General features: G+C 42.8%; 1 protein-coding gene across 1 annotated transcript in view; it reads left to right on the forward strand.

The window, feature by feature from the left end:
* LOC138301608 (chitinase-like protein 3) overlaps positions 1 to 24,366 on the forward strand; it is an 87,291-nt gene that overhangs the window by 23,749 nt on the left and 39,176 nt on the right. The window contains exons 5-7 of the mRNA XM_069242122.1: positions 13,107 to 13,272; positions 15,066 to 15,190; positions 24,213 to 24,336. Coding sequence (XP_069098223.1) covers positions 13,107 to 13,272; positions 15,066 to 15,190; positions 24,213 to 24,336 — 415 coding nt within the window. The remainder of the gene's footprint in view (positions 1 to 13,106; positions 13,273 to 15,065; positions 15,191 to 24,212; positions 24,337 to 24,366) is intronic.

Consider the following 24,366-nt stretch of genomic DNA (forward strand, 5'->3'; position numbering starts at 1 on the left):
AGTGGTTAGAAGCAAGGCCGGATTAAGACCTTCAGAGGCCATAAGCACTTAAAAGATTTTGGTGCACCCGTATGTATCTAATTCAAAATATAAACAACAATAAACCGTAATATAGAATTTTATTTTTTCGAAATGAAACAAAAGTTACAGTAAGATAGAAAAAAATGCTTATTTTTGTATACTTACACTTTATTTAAGTTTTCCCCTACTTTTCTAATTGTAAAGGCTTTGATCAGATCCACAAAACTAAGCTTACGTAACACGTTTGCTTCTTTATTTAGTAGTGATGAGGGATCCAGCCTGCCCAGTAGCATAATTGCTCAGCAGGGATTTTTAATATACTTCAACTGAGAAAATGAAAGCTCAGCTGAGCAATTTCTGAGCAAAAGTCTATATTTGAAAAGGCACACAATATTGTCTTCTACAACTATTTTATAAAGTTCAGTATGACTGAGTCTTGTTTTTCACCAGTATGGCTTTTTATTTCGAGAAAGGTTAGAAAGTGTTCAATAGGCTGTCCATCTTTTAAGTACCTAAGTATAACACTTAACTATATGTGATAGATCTGATGTTGAATCAACTGACAAACAATCTAAAGTAACCAGAAATATTTACTTTGTCAGAAATGAGCTGCGCCATTTGCAGTACTTTACATATGGTCCATGACAAATCCGGCAATGGAACATTTCTGTGGTGCCCCCTTCCGTTGATGCGCTCAGCACACACTTATTTTGCTTAATGGTTAATCCAGTTGTTAGAAGGAAGAGATGTGCAGACAAGATTGCAAAAGGGAGTGTAAAGCACTTAGGGCAATATGGTATCATATTTTGGGAGCCAAAGAATGAGTGAGGCCTTAATCCTCGCATGTTCCGACCTGACTTCCTACACAGATACTCCCTGCTTTGCAGAAGGACCATCAGCCACACACAAGCACTGTCACTCACACCAGGTTTACCCCATGCGCTGATTGGAAGGCTTTGAGCAACATCAAAATTTCAAAGTTATTAACAGAGAAGAGACCTAGGGACCGATTTATATTTAGGCAGACGGTCTGTTTCCCTGCCAGGGTGACAGAGTCAATTATTCAGTTTCCCTGATGCAGGTGCTGCCTCCCTAATTTAGAAATGGCTGGCAGTAATTTCTAAAGCATTGGCAGGAACTGTTGCCTTTTAGCAATTTGGTGCAGGACTCCATCAACATGACAGAGCCTTGAACCAATCTGTACTGTGAGAGAAAAAAAAATCCCAAAGTGGGATTTTCTTATTGAAAATAAAATAAAAATGCCCCCCAGGAGCATTTAGCAATTTTCACTGCCCTTTAGCACTAGGGTGTTTCTGATGGTTACGGGCAGTGAAAACTGACCTATAATTCCACCCATCTAAATCAGGTGGGCTGAATTAGAGGCCTGCCTCTGATGGTCCTTAGAGGAGTTTAATCACCATGGAGATGGAGCAATATCTGCCATGATTAAACCTCAGATCACTATATAGCAGGGAGGCAACACCATCGCCATTGCAACAGAGTTCCCTTTCTGCCAACATATAAATTAGGTCCCTAGTCTGCAGGCATGTTTGTACTCAACCCTCTAGAAAAGAGGTGCTCACATACTTCCCAATGGAATATGATCCAGGCCCTTGGACCAGGACTCAAGCTCAGTGATCTCTCTCACACACAAACAAATGAAAACACAGACCCTATCGTTGACACTCCCTACTTCACCCACTCACCCCCACCCCGACAGACACACGCACACACATCCACACACACACAGGTACGTTTCTGCAAACTCAGTCTGCTCACCACTTGAATTACAAACATAAGAGTCCAATTAAACTCTGCACTGTATTTTCTAGTTATGAAACACACTTTCACAGTCGGAGCAATGTGCCACCTGACTGGCTTAGTGTGCATCAGCTATCGGACCTGGGCTTCTAGGAAGCTACAACCCCCTCTTCCTAGACCTAGCATGGCATTCAAGTCAACTGTAAGGTAACAACCTGGGGCTCCATGTGCAGTCCCTCCAACAACCGGGTCCCACATAAAACCTGAGTCATTTCCTTACCTACCTTCATTCAAGTTCAAATCAATCACCTTTGTTCTGCAATGAGCATGCACAAACTCTCACTTTTTGGGCACTCAAAGTCAGTTCTCACTCTCACCCGCAACTCTTGGAAACACTTCTGATTCAGCACAAAAAGCACTCTAATACCACAGAGATCAAAAGACAGACATTTTATTACATTTCCTAGAACGTGAATGAAACAAAGATGTTAGTGCATGGCATGTTAGCTTTTATAAAGGTGTGTGCACTGATTAATATCACCCTCTCTGATAAACAGCAGGCCACATGTATTACATTGATCAGTTTTACCTCTGTTGCTTTAAGGAGATCATGTGAATATTCCTTCATGAACAACCTTCATTCCACCGGCACATGCTGTTCAATGGAGTGGTGCACTTGGCACTGCTACATTTTATTAAAATCCATTGAGAGGGGCCTTAACCACTGGGTACCTATTGGTATCTCTCTGAAGTCTCCTGCACTTCTTTTCAACTCTGTTAAGGCTTAGTAGCAATCAGCTATTTTAGGCTTTACTGGGGTACTACTTCTGGCAGCTAAAACACTGTCCTCAATTTCATGCTCAGGGATACTGGGGCATAGTGAATGTGGTAATGCAGTTTGAAGCAACATCATTTCCATCTAAAATGAGTTTGTAGGTTTGGGCGTGGGTCCAGCCCAGTCCAAGTGTACCAAGTGTGTTCTACCTGGAGTTGTTGGCTCAAATGGTTCTTTTTATCAATCTGCTTATAAGCAGGGACAATGTAGTTCACTGTGGCAGGAGGACGACCTCTTCATCTTAAGCACAAAGGTGAAGATCTGACTCCTAATTTCCTGGGTAGCTCAAGACATTCATTTCTTCTGTGTCTCCTGGTGTAGGGACTGGCTTGATCAGTAATTTGGATTCATGCTCTGCTTTCCTCCTGCAGCTGATGAAGGGGCATGGGTCTCTGTGAATGCAGTGAGTGCTGGGCACAGGAATCCATGGGGACAGTGATTGAGGGTTCAGATCTCAGAATTTGTGGGATTTAGATTAATATTGCTAAGGATAGACCTGTTGTTACATCAATGAACTTTCTGCATTCTCCTACTGTACTCTCTCTGTGAAAGCATGTGGTCTCTTAGTGTAGTGATTAAGGACACAAATGATACTGCATTGTCTCAAGGTCCTGGGATCTGGACAATTCTTCAGTATTCAATTAAAGGTGGGAAACAGCTGCCAGGCTGACTCCATTGTTTGGGTTTTCTCTATCCTCTTCCTTGGTCTCTCAGCTCTCCTATTCCTGCTTTGGTGTATATTTCTAAGGATGACACACCTACATTCATGTGGTCTGGCTGTGATTTTGCAGTAGAGTAAATGTGCCTGGCACCTTCAAAAGTGGTGAGTACTTGGCAGCACCAATGAGTCCAAATTTCCTTGGCCCCCAATTTAAGTTGTTAGGAGGACATAGGATTGATAACCCAGTCTGTGTGCCAGAGACTAGGAGCTACCAGCTACATTGGGAGCACTTTTGTCCTGGGGGATACGTCTGTCAACATGACACTCCACATAAATCTGCAGCCCACTATAAAGGGCCATGGCATCAGTAAAGGTGACACATAATGGAATATGCCCATGAAATATGCTTATAGTTTGAAGAATATTAATCCCTATTTTCATTCATCTGCGCTTACCTGTCCCAATCTCTGTTTCAGTCCAGTGGGTGAAAGGGGCAGGCAGGCCCACAGATAGCCTTCTAGGAATTGACGAGCACTGTACTGCCCCTGCTAATTTTCTGTGATTACAAGGAGAAGGGTTAAGCTTGTAACATCTTGATAAAATCTTGGGACAGTAACACGTCCACTCATTGGTATGAGGACCAGAATAATCTCAGAGAATGTGATGAAGACACAGCACATGCCCAAGCCACACTGCCATACCCTCATGACACATTAAAAATAAACTAAAAAGTGAACTATTGTACACAACGTGACATTCTAAAGAAATGGCATAATCTAACTGCAGACTCCCTTCTTGGAATATCTCACAGTATAACACACTTCTCTGTCCCTCATTAAAACACATACCTCAACTCAGCAAGCTATATCACAAATATGGCTCCATGTGTAGTTCTTTTCCTTCCTTATATCGGCCACCCGCCCAATATGTGTGCCATTGTATATTGGGCTTACCTGAATAGGAAGTTATCTAGCATCATAAATGTAATGCTGAGTGTGTGTGTGTGTGTTTTTGCGTGAGTTGTTTGTGGATGTGTTCATGCATATTTGTTTATAGGTGAATACAGTCTCAAAATAAGGAGCGTATCCTGGTCAGTATAATTGGGGGAGTGTGAGCTTCAGATCTCCCAACAATTACGCTGTGGGACATCTTGTTAAAGCACATTATATGAGAAGCAGGACATGAGGAGGGCTGAAGGGACATTGGAAAGAGATAGGATGACGAACTGTTAGAGGTACTTAAAACACAATAGTTTTTCAAACTCATCAATATTTTCTAAAGCCTTCAAGTGTGTGTTTCTCTTTTGTCAGTATGGGCATGTAAAACATCCAGGTGAAATCCAACAGACACTTCACATTACCTGACTGAAAGCACTTGTACCCATCCATTTACTACAGAATACATTTTTAGAGGGGTGGAACACCCCAGACCCCCCACCCTAGAGCTACACCCCTGCCCAAAATACATCCAAAACATGACCATATCAGAATCAGTTAGCTCTTTGCCTGATTTTATGGGTCCATAAATCCTAAATGTATTAGTGGATAGCTGAATAAAGGCCTTTACTCAATACACCTTTCATCGGAACTGCTCATTGTTTGAAGGTCTTTCTTTTTGTGTGTATTGCATTGAACAGAGAAGTATCTGCACCCTTTTAGGACTTGCATCTGGTCCTGCCTACAAGAGCATTATTCGATTATATCATGCTGTTGTCTGTTATTATAATTCCCTCTCTTATGGATTACTTGCAGTGCATTGCATGAATTATTTTTCATCTAAAAAGTGCATTGAGTCATCTCACATACAATCATGTATCTCATATATGCTTTGTGTATTCAAAGTAATCCTTTTTTGTTTTTTCCCCACTGCAACAGCCTTTTTATATTTGACCTGGCAAGACATTTAGCTGTCTTGCCAGCATCATGTAATGAAAAAATTACATAAACAAAAATACATACAAATTCAGTGCAGGAGGCAAAGCCCTTTGAAATTTAAGTGGGGAAGGGCACAGCTCTGCCCTGAGCCATCCTGACAGGATGACCTATTCTGACTACACCTAAGCCCCTTTTGTGTCTTTGTCTGGCAGGAATACACAAAACCAGCTGCATACCCATTCACAGTCATGTGACGGAAGACGCAGGCTTCAGGCATCAAATGGTTAGGACAAAAAAATGCCAACTTTAGAAAAGTGACTGAAAATTCGACTATACCATTACAGTGGATTTTAAATTACCATGAATTTGAGTTTAAACAGCATATCTCTCTCTGATCCCAATCCAAAGTTAGTACTGTAGCAAATGTAACGAGGAAACTCATTGCTAGTCAATGGGAGAGATAGGCCTTACAGTACTAAAAAACAACTGTAGGATTTTTCAGAACCAGGACATGTAAAACGTAAGCACACTAGTGAAAAAACTCACCGGCGATAAGTCTTTTTGGCCAATTATAGGCCTATTTCTCTTTTGCCAGCATTCTCTAAAATACTGGAGAAACTTATTAGCACCAGTTGTTGCAGGCATCTCAGTCAGGCTTTCTCCTGATATATAGTAAGGAAGCGACGTTTATGGAAGTAGCTGAAATCATCAGGCTAGCAGTAGACCATGGGAAGCAGGCAGCCCTTTCACTTTTAGATCTACCGGCTGCCTTCAGTATGGTCTCTCATCCTATCCTTACTCAGTGACTGAGTAAGATTGGGACAGGTGAGGCCGCCTTGGCATGGTTTGGATCATTTTTATTGAACAGAAGTCAGTCAGTCTGGATGCCACCTTTTGCTTCTGACCCAACAACTCTCAGCTTTGGAGGACCTCAGGTTTCAGCCCTGAGCCCCACATTTTTTAACGTCTTTATGAACTCTCTAGCATTACTTGTGGAGTCGTTTGGAGTTCAGGTTGTGTCCTATGCTGACATACACACAAATCATCCTTACTTGAGATAAGAATACTCCCAAAGTCCAGGATTGTTTTGTGGCTTGTCTCTTAGCAGTATTTAAGTAGATGAGACAGAATAATCTCCAAACTAATTCCAGTAAGACTGAGGTATTTGTCTATGGTTCCCCCCTCTCCTATTTGGGGTAATGATTTCTGACCAAGTTGTGCTCCCTCTCTTCCCTCCCCTGTTAAGGTGGCCCGTAATTTGGATGTAAAGTTTGACAATGAACTGCCCTTCAGGTTCCAGGTTGACATCATGATAGGATTTTGCTTTGGCCTTTTGAGAGCCTTGAAATGTATTTTATTTTTGCGTCCAGCACAGCGCCAGAAAATGGTTATCCATGCGGTTATAACCTCAGGGCTGGATTATGCTAATGCTTTGTACTGGAGCGTCCCACTGTATCAACTCAAGAGGCTCCAGCCCACCTGTTAAATCTTCGAAAACACAATCACATTAGTTGCGGATTCACCAAAGAGTTTGTTTTAAAGGGATAATGATGGCCCACAGAGCATTTCACAAAGAAGGGGCACAGTTATCTGGCCAACAAACATATCCACTACTGCCCCACAAGAGCTTTGCCCTCCTCATATGCCCCAGTGGCTATAATGCCCAAGAGAAAGAGGAAACAATTGGGCGGCTCCTCCTTGGCCGCGTCTAACTGGAATTCTCTCCCCCGTAATCTACATGCCAGGGAAGAGGAGAGCTCCTTCAAACGGGGTTTAAAAACATGGCTGTTTAACCAGGTATTTTAACATTTCTGTATGTTTCTGACCGCTGATGTTTTGATCATAGCGCCGGGACACTCTTATGAGCACCCATGCGCTCTATGAAAACCATAAATAAATTAATACTTAAACATGTCCTCTTTTTTAGATACAATGCACCTTGCCCTACGAGCCTTTAGGGCCTACTTTAGGGGTGACTTATATGTAATAAAAAGGAAGGTTTGGGCCTGAAAAAAGGTTTATTTTGCCATGACGAACTGGCAGATTAAAACTGCACTACATGCCACAGTGCCAGGCCTGAGACAGATTTTATGTTATGTTATATTATGCATATGTGTAGAGCCCACTATCACCCAGGAGTGTATTCTGATGCTGCGCAGGTGAGTCTAGGCACATGTAGGGCCTGGCTGACTACTCAGAAAGCCAGGTCTTCAGTTTCTTGCAGAATTCATTAAGTGAGGAGGAGGCTCTTATGTGTAGCGGCAGGTCATTCCATGATTTAGTAGCAATGTAGGAGAAGATTTTAATGCCGGATCTTGTTTTCCATATGCCTGGTTTCTAAAGGCTACTTTAAGTGGGTGGCAGAATGAGTGCTAGTAGCATTTAATTTACAGGCCATGAGTACATGTAGTACCATTTACTAGAGACTTACAAGTAAATTAAATGTGCCAATTAGTTGTAGCCCGGTTTTACCATGTTTGAAGGAGCAAGCACTTTAGAACTGGATAGCTGTGGTAAAGTACACAGAGTTCTAATGCCAACAAAACGGTATTCAGAAAAACAGATGGGGGAAGGCAAAAAATGTGAGGGTGACCCTGCAGAAAGGGCTAGGCCCAACACAAGGCCAATATGTATGCCTTGAATGTGCTGTTGCAGGAAAGCATCATTTATGCATGCCTGTCTGTATACAAAGCAGCACACATAAAGCCAGATCAGATTGTTTTGTCAATGCTTGCTTTCCTTTGTCTTCTGCCACTTGCCAAATATTCGTACTTAGTAAGTGTAGGAAGCTGGCTCTGTATATACTATATCAAAATGCGATATAGGGTGCACAGAGTCCAGGGGTTCCCCAGAGGCTTAACAGAGGCTAACGTAGATAATACTAATGCTCTCTTTGTGGTAGTGTGGTCGAGCAGTTAGGCTTATCAGAGGGTAGTGCAAAGCATTGTTTGTACACACACAGACAATCGAAGAAGCACACACCCAATGACTTAACTCCAGACCAATGATTTTTATATACCAAAAATATATGTTCTTAATTTATTTCTAGAACCACAAGAATCAAGTTGCAGGTAAGTACTTCAATAGATTAATATTTCACATATGTAGCAATAGTACTGTGTTTGAAATCGATAAGTTATACAGTTTTTGAAATATTGTCAATAATCTGTTTTAAAACTGGACACTGCAATTTTCAGATACAGTTCCTGGGGGGGAGAAATGTTAGTTCGATTTGCAGTTAAGTACAACACTTACAGTTTCAGTCTCAGGTTTTAGGAAGTCCACCGGTTGGGGTTCAAGTTAACCCCAAACACATTCCACCAGCAAAACGGGGCCGGCCGGGTGCAGAGGTCAAAGATGAACAATTTCAACGTGGGCTCCTATGGAGACGGGGGTACTCAGGATCAGGTCTTCCTGCAGGTAAGTACCCACGACTCAAAGGCCAGACCAGGGGTGATTAGAGGAGCACTGGAGGGTCACAAGTATGCACCAAACACACACCCTTAGCGGTACAGGGGCGGCCGGGTGCAGCGTGCAAACAGGACTTCAGGCTTCCAATGCTGGTCTATGAAGGGACTCCATTATCACTCAGAGGCTGCAGCTGAGGTCCAGGGGGGTGTCTCGGGCACACCACCGGTTGGACAGGGAGGAGGGTCGCCTGCTGAATGTGGCTGCACTGGGTGTCGATTTCTCCAGTGCGGGTGCAGTGGGTCTTTCAGCATCGGATAGCTTCGTCCAGAGCTTTTTGCGGTATGGGGCTCCTCGGGATGCCATCTCAGGCATCTTCACGGAGGGGTGGAGATGTCAACCCAGGTGGGACCTTACTCAGAATAGCCTGGGGATCCTCTCGAACTGGTTGGGCCACCTGGACAAGCGTTATAGGCGTCAGGTGCAGAGTGGTTAGAACTCACGCATTTGGAGTGAGGGAGGAGTCCTAGGTTGTTGGTTTCTTCTTGGACAGGGTTGTTGTTCACAGGAGTTTTTGGTCCTTTTGGATGAGGGCAGTCCTTTGGAGCTTGGCAGAGGTTGCTGGTCCATCTGGATGCGTTGCTGTTCTTTTGTAGGTTCTTTGAAGCAGGAGACAAACCGGTAGGGCTGGGGCCAAATCAGTTGTCGTCTTCCTTTTTCTCTGCTGGGGTTTCAGCTTAGCAGTCCTCCTTCTTCTTGTGAGGTCACCAGGAATCTGGTGAGCTGCGTTCAGGGAAGCCCTTAAATACAAGATTTAGGGGCGTTACAGGGGACCGAGGGCAGTAGCCAATGACTACTGTCCCTGAGGGTGACTGTCTCTGAGGGTGGCAACACCTTCCATGTGTCCACTCTCTTTGGGGAGGAGGCACATTCCTAACCCTATTGGTCCCTGTCCTCCAAATCAAGATGGAGGATTCTGCAGGGAGGGGGTCACTTCAGCTCTGGACACCTTAGGGATGATCCCAGCTGAAGTGGTCACTCCTCCTTGTTTTTCCTAAGTTTCCTGCTGAACTTGCAGCCAAAAGTCAGGCTTTGTCCGGGGAGCGGGCATCTCCACTAGTTGGAGTGCCCTGGGTCACAGTAACACGAGGCCTGAGCCTTTGAGGCTCGCCACCAGGTGTTACAGTTCCTGCAGGGGGGAGGTGTGAAGCACCTCCACCCAGAGCAGGCTTTGGTTCTGGCCTTAGAGAGCACAAAGGCCCTCACCCCATGGGGTCAGAAACTTGTCTGCTAGTGGCAGGCTGGCACAGGCCAGTCAGTCCTACACTAGAGTATTGGGTAAAATACAGGGGACACCTCTAAGAGGCCCTCTGTGTGCATTGTTTAATAAATCCCATGCTGGCATCAGTGGGGGTTTCCCAGTATTCAGTGAAGCCATTATGGAGCTGTGGAGTTCGTAATGACAAACTCCAAGACCACATACTCAGTATGGCTACACTGCACTTACAATGGCCAAGAATGGTCTTAGACACTGTAGGGCCATATTGTTCATGCAGCTATGCCCTCACCTATGGTATAGTGAACCTTGCCTGATGGCTGTAAGGCCTGCTAGAAGGTTGACTTACCTATGCCACAGGCAGTGGTTTGTGGGCATGGCATCCTGAGGGGTGTGTCATGTCGACTTTGCCTTTTTCTCCTCACCAACACACACAATATGCAATGGAAGTGTGCTTGTGTAAGGTGAGAGATCCCTTAGGGTGGCACAACACATGCTGCAGCCCTTAGGGACCCTATCTGGTAACAGGGCTCTTGGTACTACTGGTACATTTTACAAGGGACTTATCTGTGTGTCAAAGGTGTGTCAATTGTGGAAACCATGGTACATTTTTAGGGAAAGAACACTGGTGCTGGGGCCTGGTTAGCAGGATCCCACCACACTCTTGGTCAAGTCAGTATCAATATCAGGCAAAAAGTTGGGGGGTAACTGCAACAAGAGCCAGTGTCCTACAGTAGTGTAGCCTGTTTTATTTGTTTTATGGATGGGCACTGATATACATCAGCTATGAGAAGGAAAACCAAGACAGGAGACCTACGAGTAATCTGTGACTGTAGGATTGTGGGTATGAGGTTACTGGTGCTTTAAGAATATTAGTGCCTGTGTTCATACAGTTATTGAGCTGTTGTGCATGTCCATTTCAAATCTTCTTTAGAGAGGTCCTGTTTTTTCTTCACTGCACCCTTTGGAACACAATGGTAGGGTGTTATCATGAGAACTCACTACTTTCTGTCACGTGCTGACAGCTGTTCAAAAGCTCCATGCTTTTAATCACATCCTTGTGGTTTAAAGACCATTATAAGCACAAATAAAAAGCATATAAATTTTAAAATGAAGGGTTCTATCCATAGCTGCAGTGACTGGATAAACTGTAAACACTATAGCCACAAAGTTACATTAGGTCTAAGTTCACACTTGGACTTTATATTTCCGAATTCATATTGCTTGCCTACATGATAAATTAAGTCTGGAGCTGGCACTTCCTGTTCGATATTAGTGGAAATATAATTTTAGCAGACACACAGCTGTGGTACATTCTGATACATTGCTACAGGCAAATGTTGCAAGCAGAAATGTTAAGCTACACGGCAAAAAGTAACACCCTTCTCGACCCTCATATCACAAATACACAGATTACCAGGCAGTGCTGAGCCCATCTGTCGACAATCAATTTAAAGTCAAGACAGTCATTCATAGTCAATTTACAACAGTACTAAGAATTCCCATCTTTGAACGACAGCCTAGCCATTTACCAATTGTCAGGACGGTTGCACGTTAACAGGCTGCACAGGGAATGAGCATACGCCATTTTAAATAAGCACATAGGATCTGGGGCCTCTGCAGTAGGCCCTACGCACTGGCTGGGGTCAACAAGCTGGAAACCTTTCTGAACACTGGACAGAACAGATTTTGTATACGTTTACTTTATTGGTTAGGTAAGAGCTGTGGTGCAGTATCCAGGAGGAAGTCTTTTCTGGTGGTAACATAGAAGTGCAACATAGTGGTTAAGAAGGATGTGTGGACCAGTACATCATAAGAGGTGTGATATATTAGTTAAGAAGAGGTATTTTCGTGGTTAGGAAGTTGCAGAAGCCTATTTTGGTTTGTAGGCCTGATGGTGTAATGTTAGAATAAGTTTGTGGGCATTATTAAGTGGTTATAGAGGTGGGATGGTAAGTAATATAGTATGATGTGGATAATTTGTTCAGAGGGGGTGTAGTGTAGTGTTCAGGGAGAGCTACTGTGAAGCGGTTATGTAGGTGCCTGGTTAGTGATTACCATGAAGGTTTGGAGCAAATTTCAGTAAATCCAGGGGTGGCTCCTCCGCTTAGGTGCAAATACTTTACACATTTTCTGTAAGTTAAGACTGCCCTTTCTGTCCCATAGCTACGCGGGGTTTAAGCTCGGGGTTTAAGCTCAGGTTATATTAGTGACTTTGAAGGTTTACCCTGACAAGGACTGTTGTTATTACTTGATGTGGGTACCTGTCTCCCTCATCCAATACTCCAGTTTTCAACAGGCAGGTTATGAAGAGGGAGGTCGATAGATCTTCAGGAAAGAGGGGAGATAATAGGAGAATACAGAAGTGACAGGGGATACAGAGTAAGTGAGCAATGAACATGAAAGGATAGGGGATGTTGGGACATGAAGCAGGCAGGGTGAAGCACGACCATATAGATAAATGAGAGATTGGGTGTTAGCCCTAAGGTGAGAAATGAGAGAAAGAGGATGATGAGGAAGGAGGTGGGGAAGGAAGTGGACGAAGGAGGAGGATTGATAATACAGAAGATGATAATATGAAATAAATATAAAGAGAAACCCTACCACACATGTCAGCAATTACTGTAAGGTGTTGTCAAGTGGCAAGTGAAAATAAACTGTATAATACAACCCACAGGAAGGTGCCTGTTGTCCATGAAGAGGGTGAGGGTCGGAGTATGAGTTTATATGGCAAAGATCGCAAGCGGTTTCACGTCAGTCACGGGCAGCTTACCCATCTCTGGTTTTATCCTGGAATTCTGGGGTTTGTAGTCGAGATTGAAGAAAAGAAAAACTGCAAGTACTCAAATCGAAAGACCAGGACTGGATGAGCTGCTTGCACCTGAGGGCATTTTGATAGATGTGTATTGACTAGTAAAAGAAAATGCAGGTTTTAGACATATGTCAATGTGACAAAGATGTGAGGGAGAAGCAAACACATCATTTAATTACTACACTAATGACATCTTTCATGGAGCAGAAGATTCCAGGAGTTTGTGTCAATACTGTTAAAGGTACAGTATGAGATGTGAGATTTCAAAATGAGAATCATTTGTGTATTCTAAGAGAGGGGTAGCAGTGTTTCTAAGTGATTGTGTGTGTAAAACTGGGGGACTAATTAGTGTGTACGATGGACAGGGGCACTTCCTTGACACATAAAGACCATTATGCGAGGGTACTAGAGAAATATCCTCTGCTTTCTTAGATTAACACAATTTAATTCCTCTCCAGGTTTACCACAATGGTATCCAGTTCCAGTAACAGGGCCATCTTCATTGACTCTGTAATCCAGTTACTGCGTTCGTTCAACTTTGATGGGATTGATCTGCATTTTCAGTATCCCGGGTCAGGTGTCAGTCCTCCAGAGGACAAAAACAGGTTCACGCTCCTAGTTCAAGTAAGAAACCTGACATACAATGCATGTGTCTCTTTGTTGTCACAAACCGTTTGTCCACTAGCCACTGGCAAATTGTATCATGGAAGCAAGTGACACACTTAGGGCCAGATGTATCAAAGCTTTTTCCATTCGCAAACGGTGTGAATGCCCATTTGCGAATGCAAAAAGCCATTTCAGAATGTACCAAAGGTATTCTGAAAGCAATTTTAAGAAATCGCTAAAATAGTGATTCCTTAAAATTGCGACCCTGTTTAGAGAGTCGCAAATTGAGACTCTCTAAATAAGAAATCGCAAATAAGGATTCCTTATTTGCGATTTCTTAAGCACATGTAAGAAGCAATTCCTTAATGAGAACTGGGCATTAAGGAATCGCTATTAACCACCAAGTTGAACTTGGTGGCAACCATGTGCAAATTTTAAAAATGCTTTCAAAATGCATTTTGAAAATGTACATGTAAAGCACACATGCCCTTTTGGCATGTGTGCACCTAACATGTCCTAAAAAACGTTTTGGGGTGCAGCAGAGGGGGCCTTAGGCCCCCAGCACCCTGGGGTTTTGCATTTCCAAAATTGTGATTTCCAGTTAAGAAATCGCAATTTTGGAAATGCAAAAAGTTTGCAAATATGGGCCTACAGGCCCATAGGTGTGAATGAGGCTGGTATCGCAATTTGAGTTTCAGTAATAGCATTTGCGATTTTTAAGAAATCGCTATTACTGAATCGCAAATGTGATGCATTGCATTTTGCGAATCAGAAATAGCGATTTCTTAAAAATCGCTATTTCTGACTCGCAAAAGGCATTCGTGATACATCTGGCCCTTAGTGACATATCAGTGTCACAAACTAAATGCTCAATATAAACTAATTTAAAGTTCAATATAAATGATGCAAAGGGATCAATACAACTAAAACTCAAAGCTGAACTTTTATATAAACATTGGTATATGAAAATATTTCACAGTAAACTAAGTGTAAATGAAACTTGAAAGTTAATACCAACAATAACAAAACTTCAATGTACACTATAGCAGTATTTGATTTTAAACAAAACAACGTTCCAATGTAAAAAAAACTGAATTTCAATGTTCAATATACGTAAAAATAATAATTCAATATAACCAATATAAAACAATATCAAGCAAAAGCAAACTAAACTTAAAATTAAAAGTAAATGAATCTAACAATAAAATGGATGCCTTTTTTGAAGCTATTTACATGAAGCTACTGGCACAATTTTGTAGTCATGAAAACTATATACCTTCTGAAAGTTGTACATGCATTGCTAAACAACCTGTGCCTGATGGCAGTGCAAAGGACTATTTTGAAAGAGCTCAAACGAAAATGTAATAAAGTGTTTGCCTAGTGATATGTTTTCTATATTTAATTACAATTTTTCTATTTTTACTTTTATGTAAGTTCATCTAGCTGTTTCTGGCCAGTACTCCTAAAAGCAGCTGTAATGCTTTTACATTGTTTGTATTTTTTTGTTACCTTTGTATTGTTGGTTTCAAACCCAAATAGTAATAATTAGCCTATGCTCCGTGTGCGTATTGTCTTGTTGGGGGATATTTTAACTGCTCAGCTCCTGTGTACCTCTCCGCAGCTAATAGTACATATATTTCAGCTCACTACACCTTGAGGTATGGCATCTAGATGTAGGAACACTAAGGGTCATCAAGGGTCTGTTCTGCCTCTGCCCTTGATGTAAAAGGGGTGGACGTGTGAACCCAGTGCTTACTTACATATACACAGTTCTCTCCCTCTGATATTTAAATTGTATTGTTTTTCCCTAGGAAATGATGGCAGCTTTTCAGTTTGAATCGGCAAAAAAAGGAATTCCTCGCTTGATGATCACTGCAGCTGTATCTGCCAAGAAGGCCACCATTGAAGCTGGCTATGAAATATCTGAGCTGTCGCAGTAAGTGTGATGGGATGGCTTGCTCTGTATTTAGAAGCCATTTGGGCCGACCTAAAAGATTTTCCCTTTCTACTAGTAAAATTTGGTGCTTGGAGAGAAAGGCTGTTATAATTAAAGCTGACAATATTTTCAAAAAGCCTTCCTGTAGGATATTTTTAGGATTCTATGACAAAATGTTTTCTATATCGATTTCTCAGTATTAAATATTAACTCGCAAAGCTACTAGATATCATGTGCATGTTTTGTTATAGCTTTGAGATCACAATTATAACTCGAAGTTTTGGCCTGGTTATACTTATTACTGATGTGCTACTGATTTCGCCCCAGGTGTATCAAGCTTCCTTAAGTTATTGAATGATCTTCCTCTGGTGAGTCATTTATAATGCCCATTTTAAGCATGCCTACTTCAGTAAAACAGGCAGGCATTGAGGATGCTGGAACTCTGTGCAGATTGTGGCCCAAAAACAATATACATTGTCAGGAACATATACTGTTATAGCTGGGTAAGCAATGGAGTGGGTAGTTAGACACCCATCTGTGTAGCTTGAGTTATCCAAACCGAAGTGTTGGGTCTTCGTTTATGTAATGTTGGGGTTACCAGGGGGATAGAATGAACGCGCAGAGGTCAGTTGGAGCTGGCAGTGGCGGTTGCTGGCTGATTCTCTCGTCCTGTTTTATCTTAATCTTAAGACATAAATAAAACTTTTACCTCTGCAGCACTGTGTCTTTTTAGTGAGAAGAAGTATAACAGGATGAAGTCTTAAAGCGTGCTTGGATCCTGGTTCTCCGAGCCTTTGGTCTTTGTGCAGTATATTAGTGGAGTTTGTGGGTCTCTTTCTGCAGGTACTGGTTTTTGAGAGGCATTGCTAGTATTGAGCTGCACTTCCCTTTGTGTATGTTCAAGCTCAACGCCTTCACGTATCACCAGCTCTACCTCTATGTTAGGTGCCATGTTGGCTTGGGTGCATTCTTTGTTTAGATACAACAATGTAATTTCAGGCCGCCATTTCGAGTCTTTTTCATGGGCAGTGACAAAAACCATTTTGAGTCAGGATAACTGTGCTTTGCACGTCCACTGTTACTTTAGCATAGAAGCTGCGATTTCACACAAGTAGTCGCATGAGTTGGGTTACATTCCAATCTATCATGAACTTCGTACACTCACGAGCACCCATGGACTCTTGCCCTCACCACGTCTTCAACCTCAGAAGCAAGGCAATCAGCGACAAGCTCAGGAAGGTCCTGAATACCTCCATCACCGTGGGCTCCTTACTGGAGTTTGGAAACCTCTTTAATTGATGCCCCTCCTGAAAAAAACATCCGCCGACCCAGCCGAATTGAAGAACTACCAGCCCAACTCTCTGCTCCCTTATCCAGTAAAAGTCCTTGAGAAAGTAATCAAACAGCAACTCACCCAACACCTAGAAGACCGCAACCTCCTGGATCCCTCCCAATCTGGATTACAAGCTAACCACAGCACTGAGACAGCTGTAATTGCAGCCACAGATTACATCAGAGCCTTCCTGGACTGTGGGAAAACAGCAGCCCTCATCCTCCTGGCCCTGTCCGCCGCGTTTGGGACCATCTCCTACCACATCCTGATCAACCGACTCCACCACATTAGGATTCAAGGAAAAACCCTCAAATGGATTGTACCTCACCGGCAGAACTCAAAGGATGAGCCTCCCACCGTTCACCTCAGAGCCCAAGAAGATCATCTGTAGAGTCCCCCAAGGATCATCCCTCAGCCCGACCCACTTCAAAATCCATATGATTCCCCTGGCTGTCACCATCAGATCACACAAACTCAACAGCATCTCCCCTCGTCTACAACACACATCTTATCTTCTCACTATCCGACGATCCCTCCACCACAAAAGCTAACTTCCATAGATGCATGATGAACATAGCAGATTGGACGAAGGACAAATGTCTCAACTTCAACACCGAAAAAATGGAAGTCCTCATTTATGGGAACAACACCTCGCCATGGACTGACACATGGTGGTAGGCAGAGCTTGGTACACCCCCTGCCCCAACAGACCACACCTGCAGCCTCTGCATCATCCTGGATAGCAAGCTATCCATGAAGAAACAAGTCAATGCAGTCTCATCCACCTGCTTCCACATCCTTTGCATGCTGCACAAGATCTTTAGGTGGCTCCCAGCAGACACCAGATGGACTGTCACGCAGGCCCTCATCACCAACAGACTGGACTACGGAAACAGGTTCTATGTAGGAATCACATTACTCCTCCTGAAGATGCTCCAGACAGTGCAGAACTCAGCTGCAAGACTCATACCTCCCCAGAAGGGCCCACATCACTCCCCATCTAAAAGAAAATACACTGGCTCCTTATTCAGAAGAGATGTCAATTCAAGATGCTGACCCATGCCTACAAGGCCCTGCACAACAAAGGACCAGCATACATCAACAAACACCTGACCTTCCACCAACCAATCAGACACCTACAGTCAGCTTCCCTCTCAATCGCAGACACCCCACGGGTCCATCGAGCCAACAGCAGAGGACGCTCCTTCTCGCAACTGGCAGCCAAAGCCTGGAACAACCTCCCCATCACCTCAGTACCACACCATTACTCCAGTGATTCAAAAGAGAACTAAAGACCTGGATGTTCGAATTATCATTCGTCCATGTAGCAGCACACAGCTCCACTGCCTCAAGACCCTCATGAGTGATTTGACACCCTCTATAAATGTTTGATTGATTGATTGATTGACATTGCCCAGACTTCAGCATTTCTCAGTATTTGACTTCGCAACTTTGCACAAGTGTTTAACTTATAAAAATGTATTTTATTAGATGCTGTACTCTGCCATCTTTATAGTTTGGGGATTTTAAAACAGTTTATTCTCCAGCACTGCCTTTCAGTGAACATGCAGCAATCCATTGTTCCTCCTTCTCAATTTTCACCTGATCTGTAGCACCTAAATGGAATTAGGAAAAATGGAAAGAAGGCTTTGAGGCATATCTAAATGCCTTAGAAGGACAGTCCTATAAGAAAAAAATGCATTTTGTGGCATTGTTTGGGTCCTGAGGGATTGGAAAATTTTAAAACATATCCTAGGAGAAGTTGTTCTTCTGTGTGATGGTGATGGAGTATGCCTATGACATCAAATCTTTAGACAGAATATATAAAGCACAGAGAAATGTTACTATGGAGAGGCACAAGTTTTGCAAGAGAGTTCAAATTGTTGGAGAATCTGTGGCACTCTTTCTGGGAGCATTGAGGATTCTCCCTATATCTTGTGAATACAAGTCCTTTGAAGAAGAGATGATCAGAGATCTATTAGTGGAAAAAAACTAATAATATAAATGACCAGTAAGCTTTGTTGTCAATTCCCAATTTGACTTTGGGGAACACCACACAAATAGCAGCCAGAATTAAAAACACAGCATCGTTTATAGAACAAATTACTTTAATGGATAGCAATTCATATAATTAACTTTTTTGGGGAGTGAACACCAACCACAAGAAGGGGGAGAGGAAAGAAAGATTAATGTAAGAACAATAAGCAAAAGCGTTTAGGGTGTTGTAGGTGTGGGAGTACATCTCCTTTGGGGAATGTGAGTGTGTGCCCTGACATTGATTGTACATGTGCTATGTGTATGAAAAGGGGCGTTTTGCTAGGGTTTGCAGATCGATAAGTAAAAGGCAAAGTAGAGGCAAGCAAGTTAAGTCATAATGATGTTGCACATGAGGTGAGAGTGAAGTATTAAATGTTGAGAACGTGGGTTTTCCTGAATGGACAACTTCAAATGATTTTGATGCTGAGTCTGTTTTGTGGGTATCATTGAACATGGTAAGATGTCCTTTTTACTTGTTGGGAATTCATGGGGTGTAAGTAAAAGACCTGGCAGATTCTGGGTTTCCTTTTACCTTGATCAGTGAAAAGGTTGAGGGAGAATCATTTAGTAAATGTACATTAAACAATTCATTAATACATCCAGATGGGTGTGGGGGCAAATCCATCAAAGTAGTGGGTGAATTTGTGGCAACTCTCAAGTTTAAAGATAGTGTGAAGGTAAATGTGGTATATGTGGCAAAGGACAATGTCTACCTATTCGGATGGTGTGACCAGAAGAATGTGGGTATATTATTGGATCTCAATAACCCTGACCAGGTTATATTAAGAAAAGGATATGTCACATGTCAAGATGCTTTTAATCTAGAAACATGAATGGGACAGTGCTTATCCTGAAAGAAAGTATGGTTTGTTTAAAGGGTTTATGCACACAATTAGGGTTGTTGACAATGTTTGTCCTGCAGGGCACAAGGCTTGTAGAGTGCCTTGGGCCTTGAAGTCGGAGTTAAAAAAAGAACTGGATAAACTCTATACACAGGATGTCACTGACCCAACAGAAAGTTCTGATTAGGTAGCTCTGATAGTTTTGACCCACAAACCTAATGGGTCATTGCACATGTGTGCAGATTTATATGATTTAAATAATCACATATGGGTGGATAGACATCTTCTTTCTAATAGCACAGAAATATTATCCACATTCATAGGGGGAAACATTTTCAGTGTATTGGACATGACCTCAGCTTACCACCAGATTGTTACAAAATGGGTTTCTGGTTGGCAGAGTTATGCACCCTGTCCAAGCAGGAACCACAGTCCTAATCATGGGTAAGCCACAAACACACTCTAAATTAATCTGTGCTTCCCCCCTGGTAGCGTGGCACAAAGCAGTCAAGCTTAACTTAAGAGACAATGGGGGTTATTCCAACTTTGGAGGAGTGTTAATCCGTCCGAAAAGTGACGGTAAAGTGACGGATATACCACCAGCCGTATTACGAGTTCCATAGGATATAATGGACTCGTAATACGGCTGGTGGTAAATCCGTCACTTTTCCGTCACTTTTGGGACGGATTAACACCTCCTCCAAAGTTGGAATAACCCCCAATGTGTTAAGTATTTGTTCAACACTTCAAACAGTAAACCAGTGAAAACACCATACAAAAAGATACACACCTAGAATAGAACCTAATTTAAGAAATAAAGCAAGACCAAAAACAACAAACATCCAATAAGTAGAACTTGAGTTATGAATTTGTAAAGAATAAAGGTAAACTGGTGCTTAGAAGTAATAAGACCCAGTGCCTGTAAATTGAATGCTACCAGTGGGCCTGCAGCACTGATTGTGCCACCCACATAAGTAGCCCCTTAACCATGTCTCAGGTCTGCCATTGTGAAGCCTGTGTGTACAGTTTCACTGCCACTTCGACTTCACACTTAAAACTACTTGCCAAGCCTTAATCTCCCCTGTTATTACATTTAAGTCACCAGTAAGGTAGGCCCTAGGTAGCCCACAGGGCAGGGCGTTGTGTAAGTAAAAGGCAGGACATGTACTTGTAAGTTTTACATGACCTGCTAGTGAAAAACTCTCAAAGTCGTTTCACTACAGTGAAGATTGCTCCTCTCATAGGCCAGCATTAGAAATTCCCTTATATAATTTTAAGAGGTAATTTCTGATCTGAAAAGAGTGACATTGTTATGTTTGGTATGGTAGTGAGAAATCCTGCTTACTGGTGAAATTGGATTTATCCTTAATATTTTAGAAATGCCACTTTTAGAAAGTAGGCATTTCTCTGCACTTACTGCTCCCTGTGCCTTAAAGCATGCCTCCAATCCATGTCTGGTCTGTGCTGGTTGACAGCTCCCCTTGTGCATTTCACCCAGACAGCCATAAACACAGGACACTCAGGAGCATTTGCTTTTATCTGACTATTGATGGGTCTTCCTGGACAGGAAGGGTGGAGGGGCTCTTACTTACACTTCAAAGGCTGGTAGCCTGACCTCACACAAAGGAACAATCACCCACCATAGTTCTCCTCACAGACAGGACTGAGTTGAAAGGGGTAGTGGTGCACTTCAAAACAACTCTTTGAAGTCTCCTCCACTTCAAAGGCACGTTTGGATATACATATACTGGGTCTGTCACCCCCTCAAGTCAGACAATTGTGGACCTACAAATGGACTCCATCAGAAGGACTGTTGTGCTGCCCAAATGACTCATCTGGACTGCTTTTCTGGAAGGACTGTTCTTCTGCTTGTTGCCCTGCTGCCTGTTGCTTCCTGACTTTGCTAGAAGGACTTTGCCTTCCCCCCAAAGTGATCTCCAAGGGCTTGGACTGAGCTTGCCTCTTGTTAAGAAGTTTCAGGGCCATCAAAGACTTCACCAGGGAGAGAAAATCCACTGCACTGGAAAAATTGACGCAACTCCTGCAAAATTGACACAGCAACTGCAAAGTCGACACAGCGACTGTCTCGCAGCTGAAAAATCACAGCAGCGCCTACCGAATCCATGCAGTGCCTGTTTCATCATTGCAGCACATTTTGAATTTTCCATGCATCATCCCAGGCCACCAGAATATCCTCACACTGCAGTAAGGAGCCAAGACTGCGCACCCAGAAATCAACACACCGCCTTGCCCGCGAAGAAAGAATCAACATATCACCTCTGCTGCACTAGAAAAATTGACGGATCACTTTACTTTCTGACACATCACCTCCTCCGTGGCCCTCTGTGCTGTTATTTTTGACGCATCCCAGGTACTTTGTGCCAAAAAGGTACATCCATTGATTCCTATGGACTAAGATTTTCTTGAAGCTCTAAAAAGTGATATCTTGACTTGTGAATATTGGATTCTTGACATTTTCCTCTTATTTTATTCAGATAAACATTCTCTTTTTCTAAACTGGTGTGGAGTACTTTTTGCAGTGTATTCACTGTGTTACTGTATGAGTTTGTGCACGAATACTTTACACATTGCCTTCCAAGTTAAGCCTGCCTGCTCTGTGCCAAGCTACCACAGGATAGTTTAGGTTGTATTGTGACTTACCCTGACTAAGATTGTGGTCCTTGTTTTGACAGGGTGTATACCTCTGCCAAGTAGATACTCAGAGTCTCATTACGAGTGTGGCAGTCCGAGGACCGCCAGTTTTGCAGTGATGGTCGGACCACCGCAATCGGGGTGGGCCGACTGCCACATTACAACCCTGGTGGGCTGACCCACCAGGGGACTGGTGTCCCCACCAGGAACATTGTTGCCGATGGGCTGACGGTAGTCTGGGTTGTACTCAGCCATGACAGCACTGAATTCAGCACCACCGTGCTGATTACAACTCAGCTTTCCACCAGCCTTTCCATGGAGGTCACACTGCCACAGAAAGGCTGGTGGAAAGCCAGTGCCAGAGACCACAGGGGATCCCTGCACTACCCAAGCCCATGGCATGGGCAGTGCAGGGCCCCCCCTGCCCAGCACTATCGGAATGCGCACTGTATGATCTGGTGCTACGGTACAGGGAGCCGAGGCCAATACCGCAGCACTGTTCCTGCCAGTCTGCCCTGTGGGAATGCGTAATACAATTTTGCCATCGGTCAGCCCGGCTGGAACATTGTAATACGCTTAGGGGAGGGAGGATGCCACTGGTATGACGGTGATGGCTTCCCTGCGAGTTTGGCGGTTGGCTAGTCAGACTGCCAAACTTGTAATGAGGCCCCCAGTTTTTAACAAGGACCATGAACAACAAGCCAAGGCCAATAGGTTGAACTGTATTTTGAAGCTGAGGAAACTGTTGTGGGTTGTGAGGACAACTCCCATTTGTGACACTGACAAATTACCTTTTGTGTTGCTGAGAGGCAGAATTCCTTCGTTTAAAATGTTAAGGGTATGGATGGGGGAGTTTTCTATGTCCAGGCCTCAAGTGGAAGAAGTTGGAAAAAAAGACTGCTGGCACAAAGTAGGTGCCAGAGTGGAAAGGATGTTAAAGTGTCAGATGTGGATTTTGTGATTATGATTTCTAGGATTTTACCCAAAGGTGACTCCAGGTTTTTAGTGCCAAAGAGAGTGATGTAGGCGAGAAAGAGAGTGGTGAGATTAAAGGATGTAAATTAGTGGAATAAAGACAATTTAAAAAAACAAGAAATCTATTGTCATTTTACTTCTATTGTTTTATTGAATTTTTCTTTGTTAAGAATTTTGCACTAGTTTTTCTAGGCTATTAGGTGAATATAATGTTTACTCTTATTTTAAATGTTTCTAATTTAACATATAATTTAGTTGTGGAATGTTGTAAGGGGGGAAGGTGTGTTCGGTCTTAATTTATGGAATGTTGGCGTTCCCAGTGCGATGGAATGAAAGTGCGGTGGAATTCAGTTGGGGCTTTCAGTGGCGGTTGCTGGCTGCTTCTCTAGTACTGTTATAGCTTTATCTTAAGATGTAAATAAAGCTCTTACCTCTGCAGCTTCTCGTCTTTTTAGTAAGCCATAGAAAGATGCAGTGTAACAAGGGCCACTGGAATTATGCAGCAGGGAAGGGCCAAATTATGTGGCAGTTTTGAGTAAATTATGCAGCAAGAAAAGGTAAATTATGTGGCGTAACGTGGCACATTTGTGATAATATTACTTCACTTTTTTTTCATTTTTACACTAGTTAACTTTGGGCAATGATTGCACCTCATTAGTATCATCTTAACACCCAAACACAGTAATAAGCATCAGAAAGGTGACCTGTCAACCTTTGCTATGAGCTCTATACTGAGCTGCAATATGTGTCACTGTGCGGCAACGTGTCACCCATTTTGAGTAACCTTTGAACCTCTTGAGCTAGAAGTAATTTATATTCATTATCATCTGCAAATTATGCAACAGATGATGGATTACTTGGCAAATGCATCAAATTATGTGAAAAATGCTGCAGCCGCACAAGCACATAATTCCAGTGGCCCTGACTATAACGATATGGTGCTTAGTGGTAAAAATTATAATTTGACTTGCAGATTCAAGTTCTAATGTTGGTTTAATTTCTCAAGTAGCACAAAGTGCGGTTTTAGTCAACTGCTTTTCCCTGTGAATACTGTGTCTACATTGAGACACACTGGTCACAATGTTGTGTGCTAGGTAAAACTACACATTCATAGCGCTAGATGTTTGTTAAAGAAGTAGGCTGTAAATCACTGTGGTTTTCTGTGTCTTCTTCTTCCTATAAGATCTTTAGATTTAATCAGTGTGATGACCTACAACTTCCACGGAGGCTGGGAAAACATGACAGCACATCACAGCCCCCTTTACGAATGGCCCACTGGCCAGGGAGACTCTGTTTACTTCAATTGTGTAAGACCCCACTCCACAATCTATTTATGT

Source organism: Pleurodeles waltl, chromosome 6 (genome assembly GCF_031143425.1).
Source record: "Pleurodeles waltl isolate 20211129_DDA chromosome 6, aPleWal1.hap1.20221129, whole genome shotgun sequence".
NCBI lineage: Eukaryota > Metazoa > Chordata > Amphibia > Caudata > Salamandridae > Pleurodeles > Pleurodeles waltl.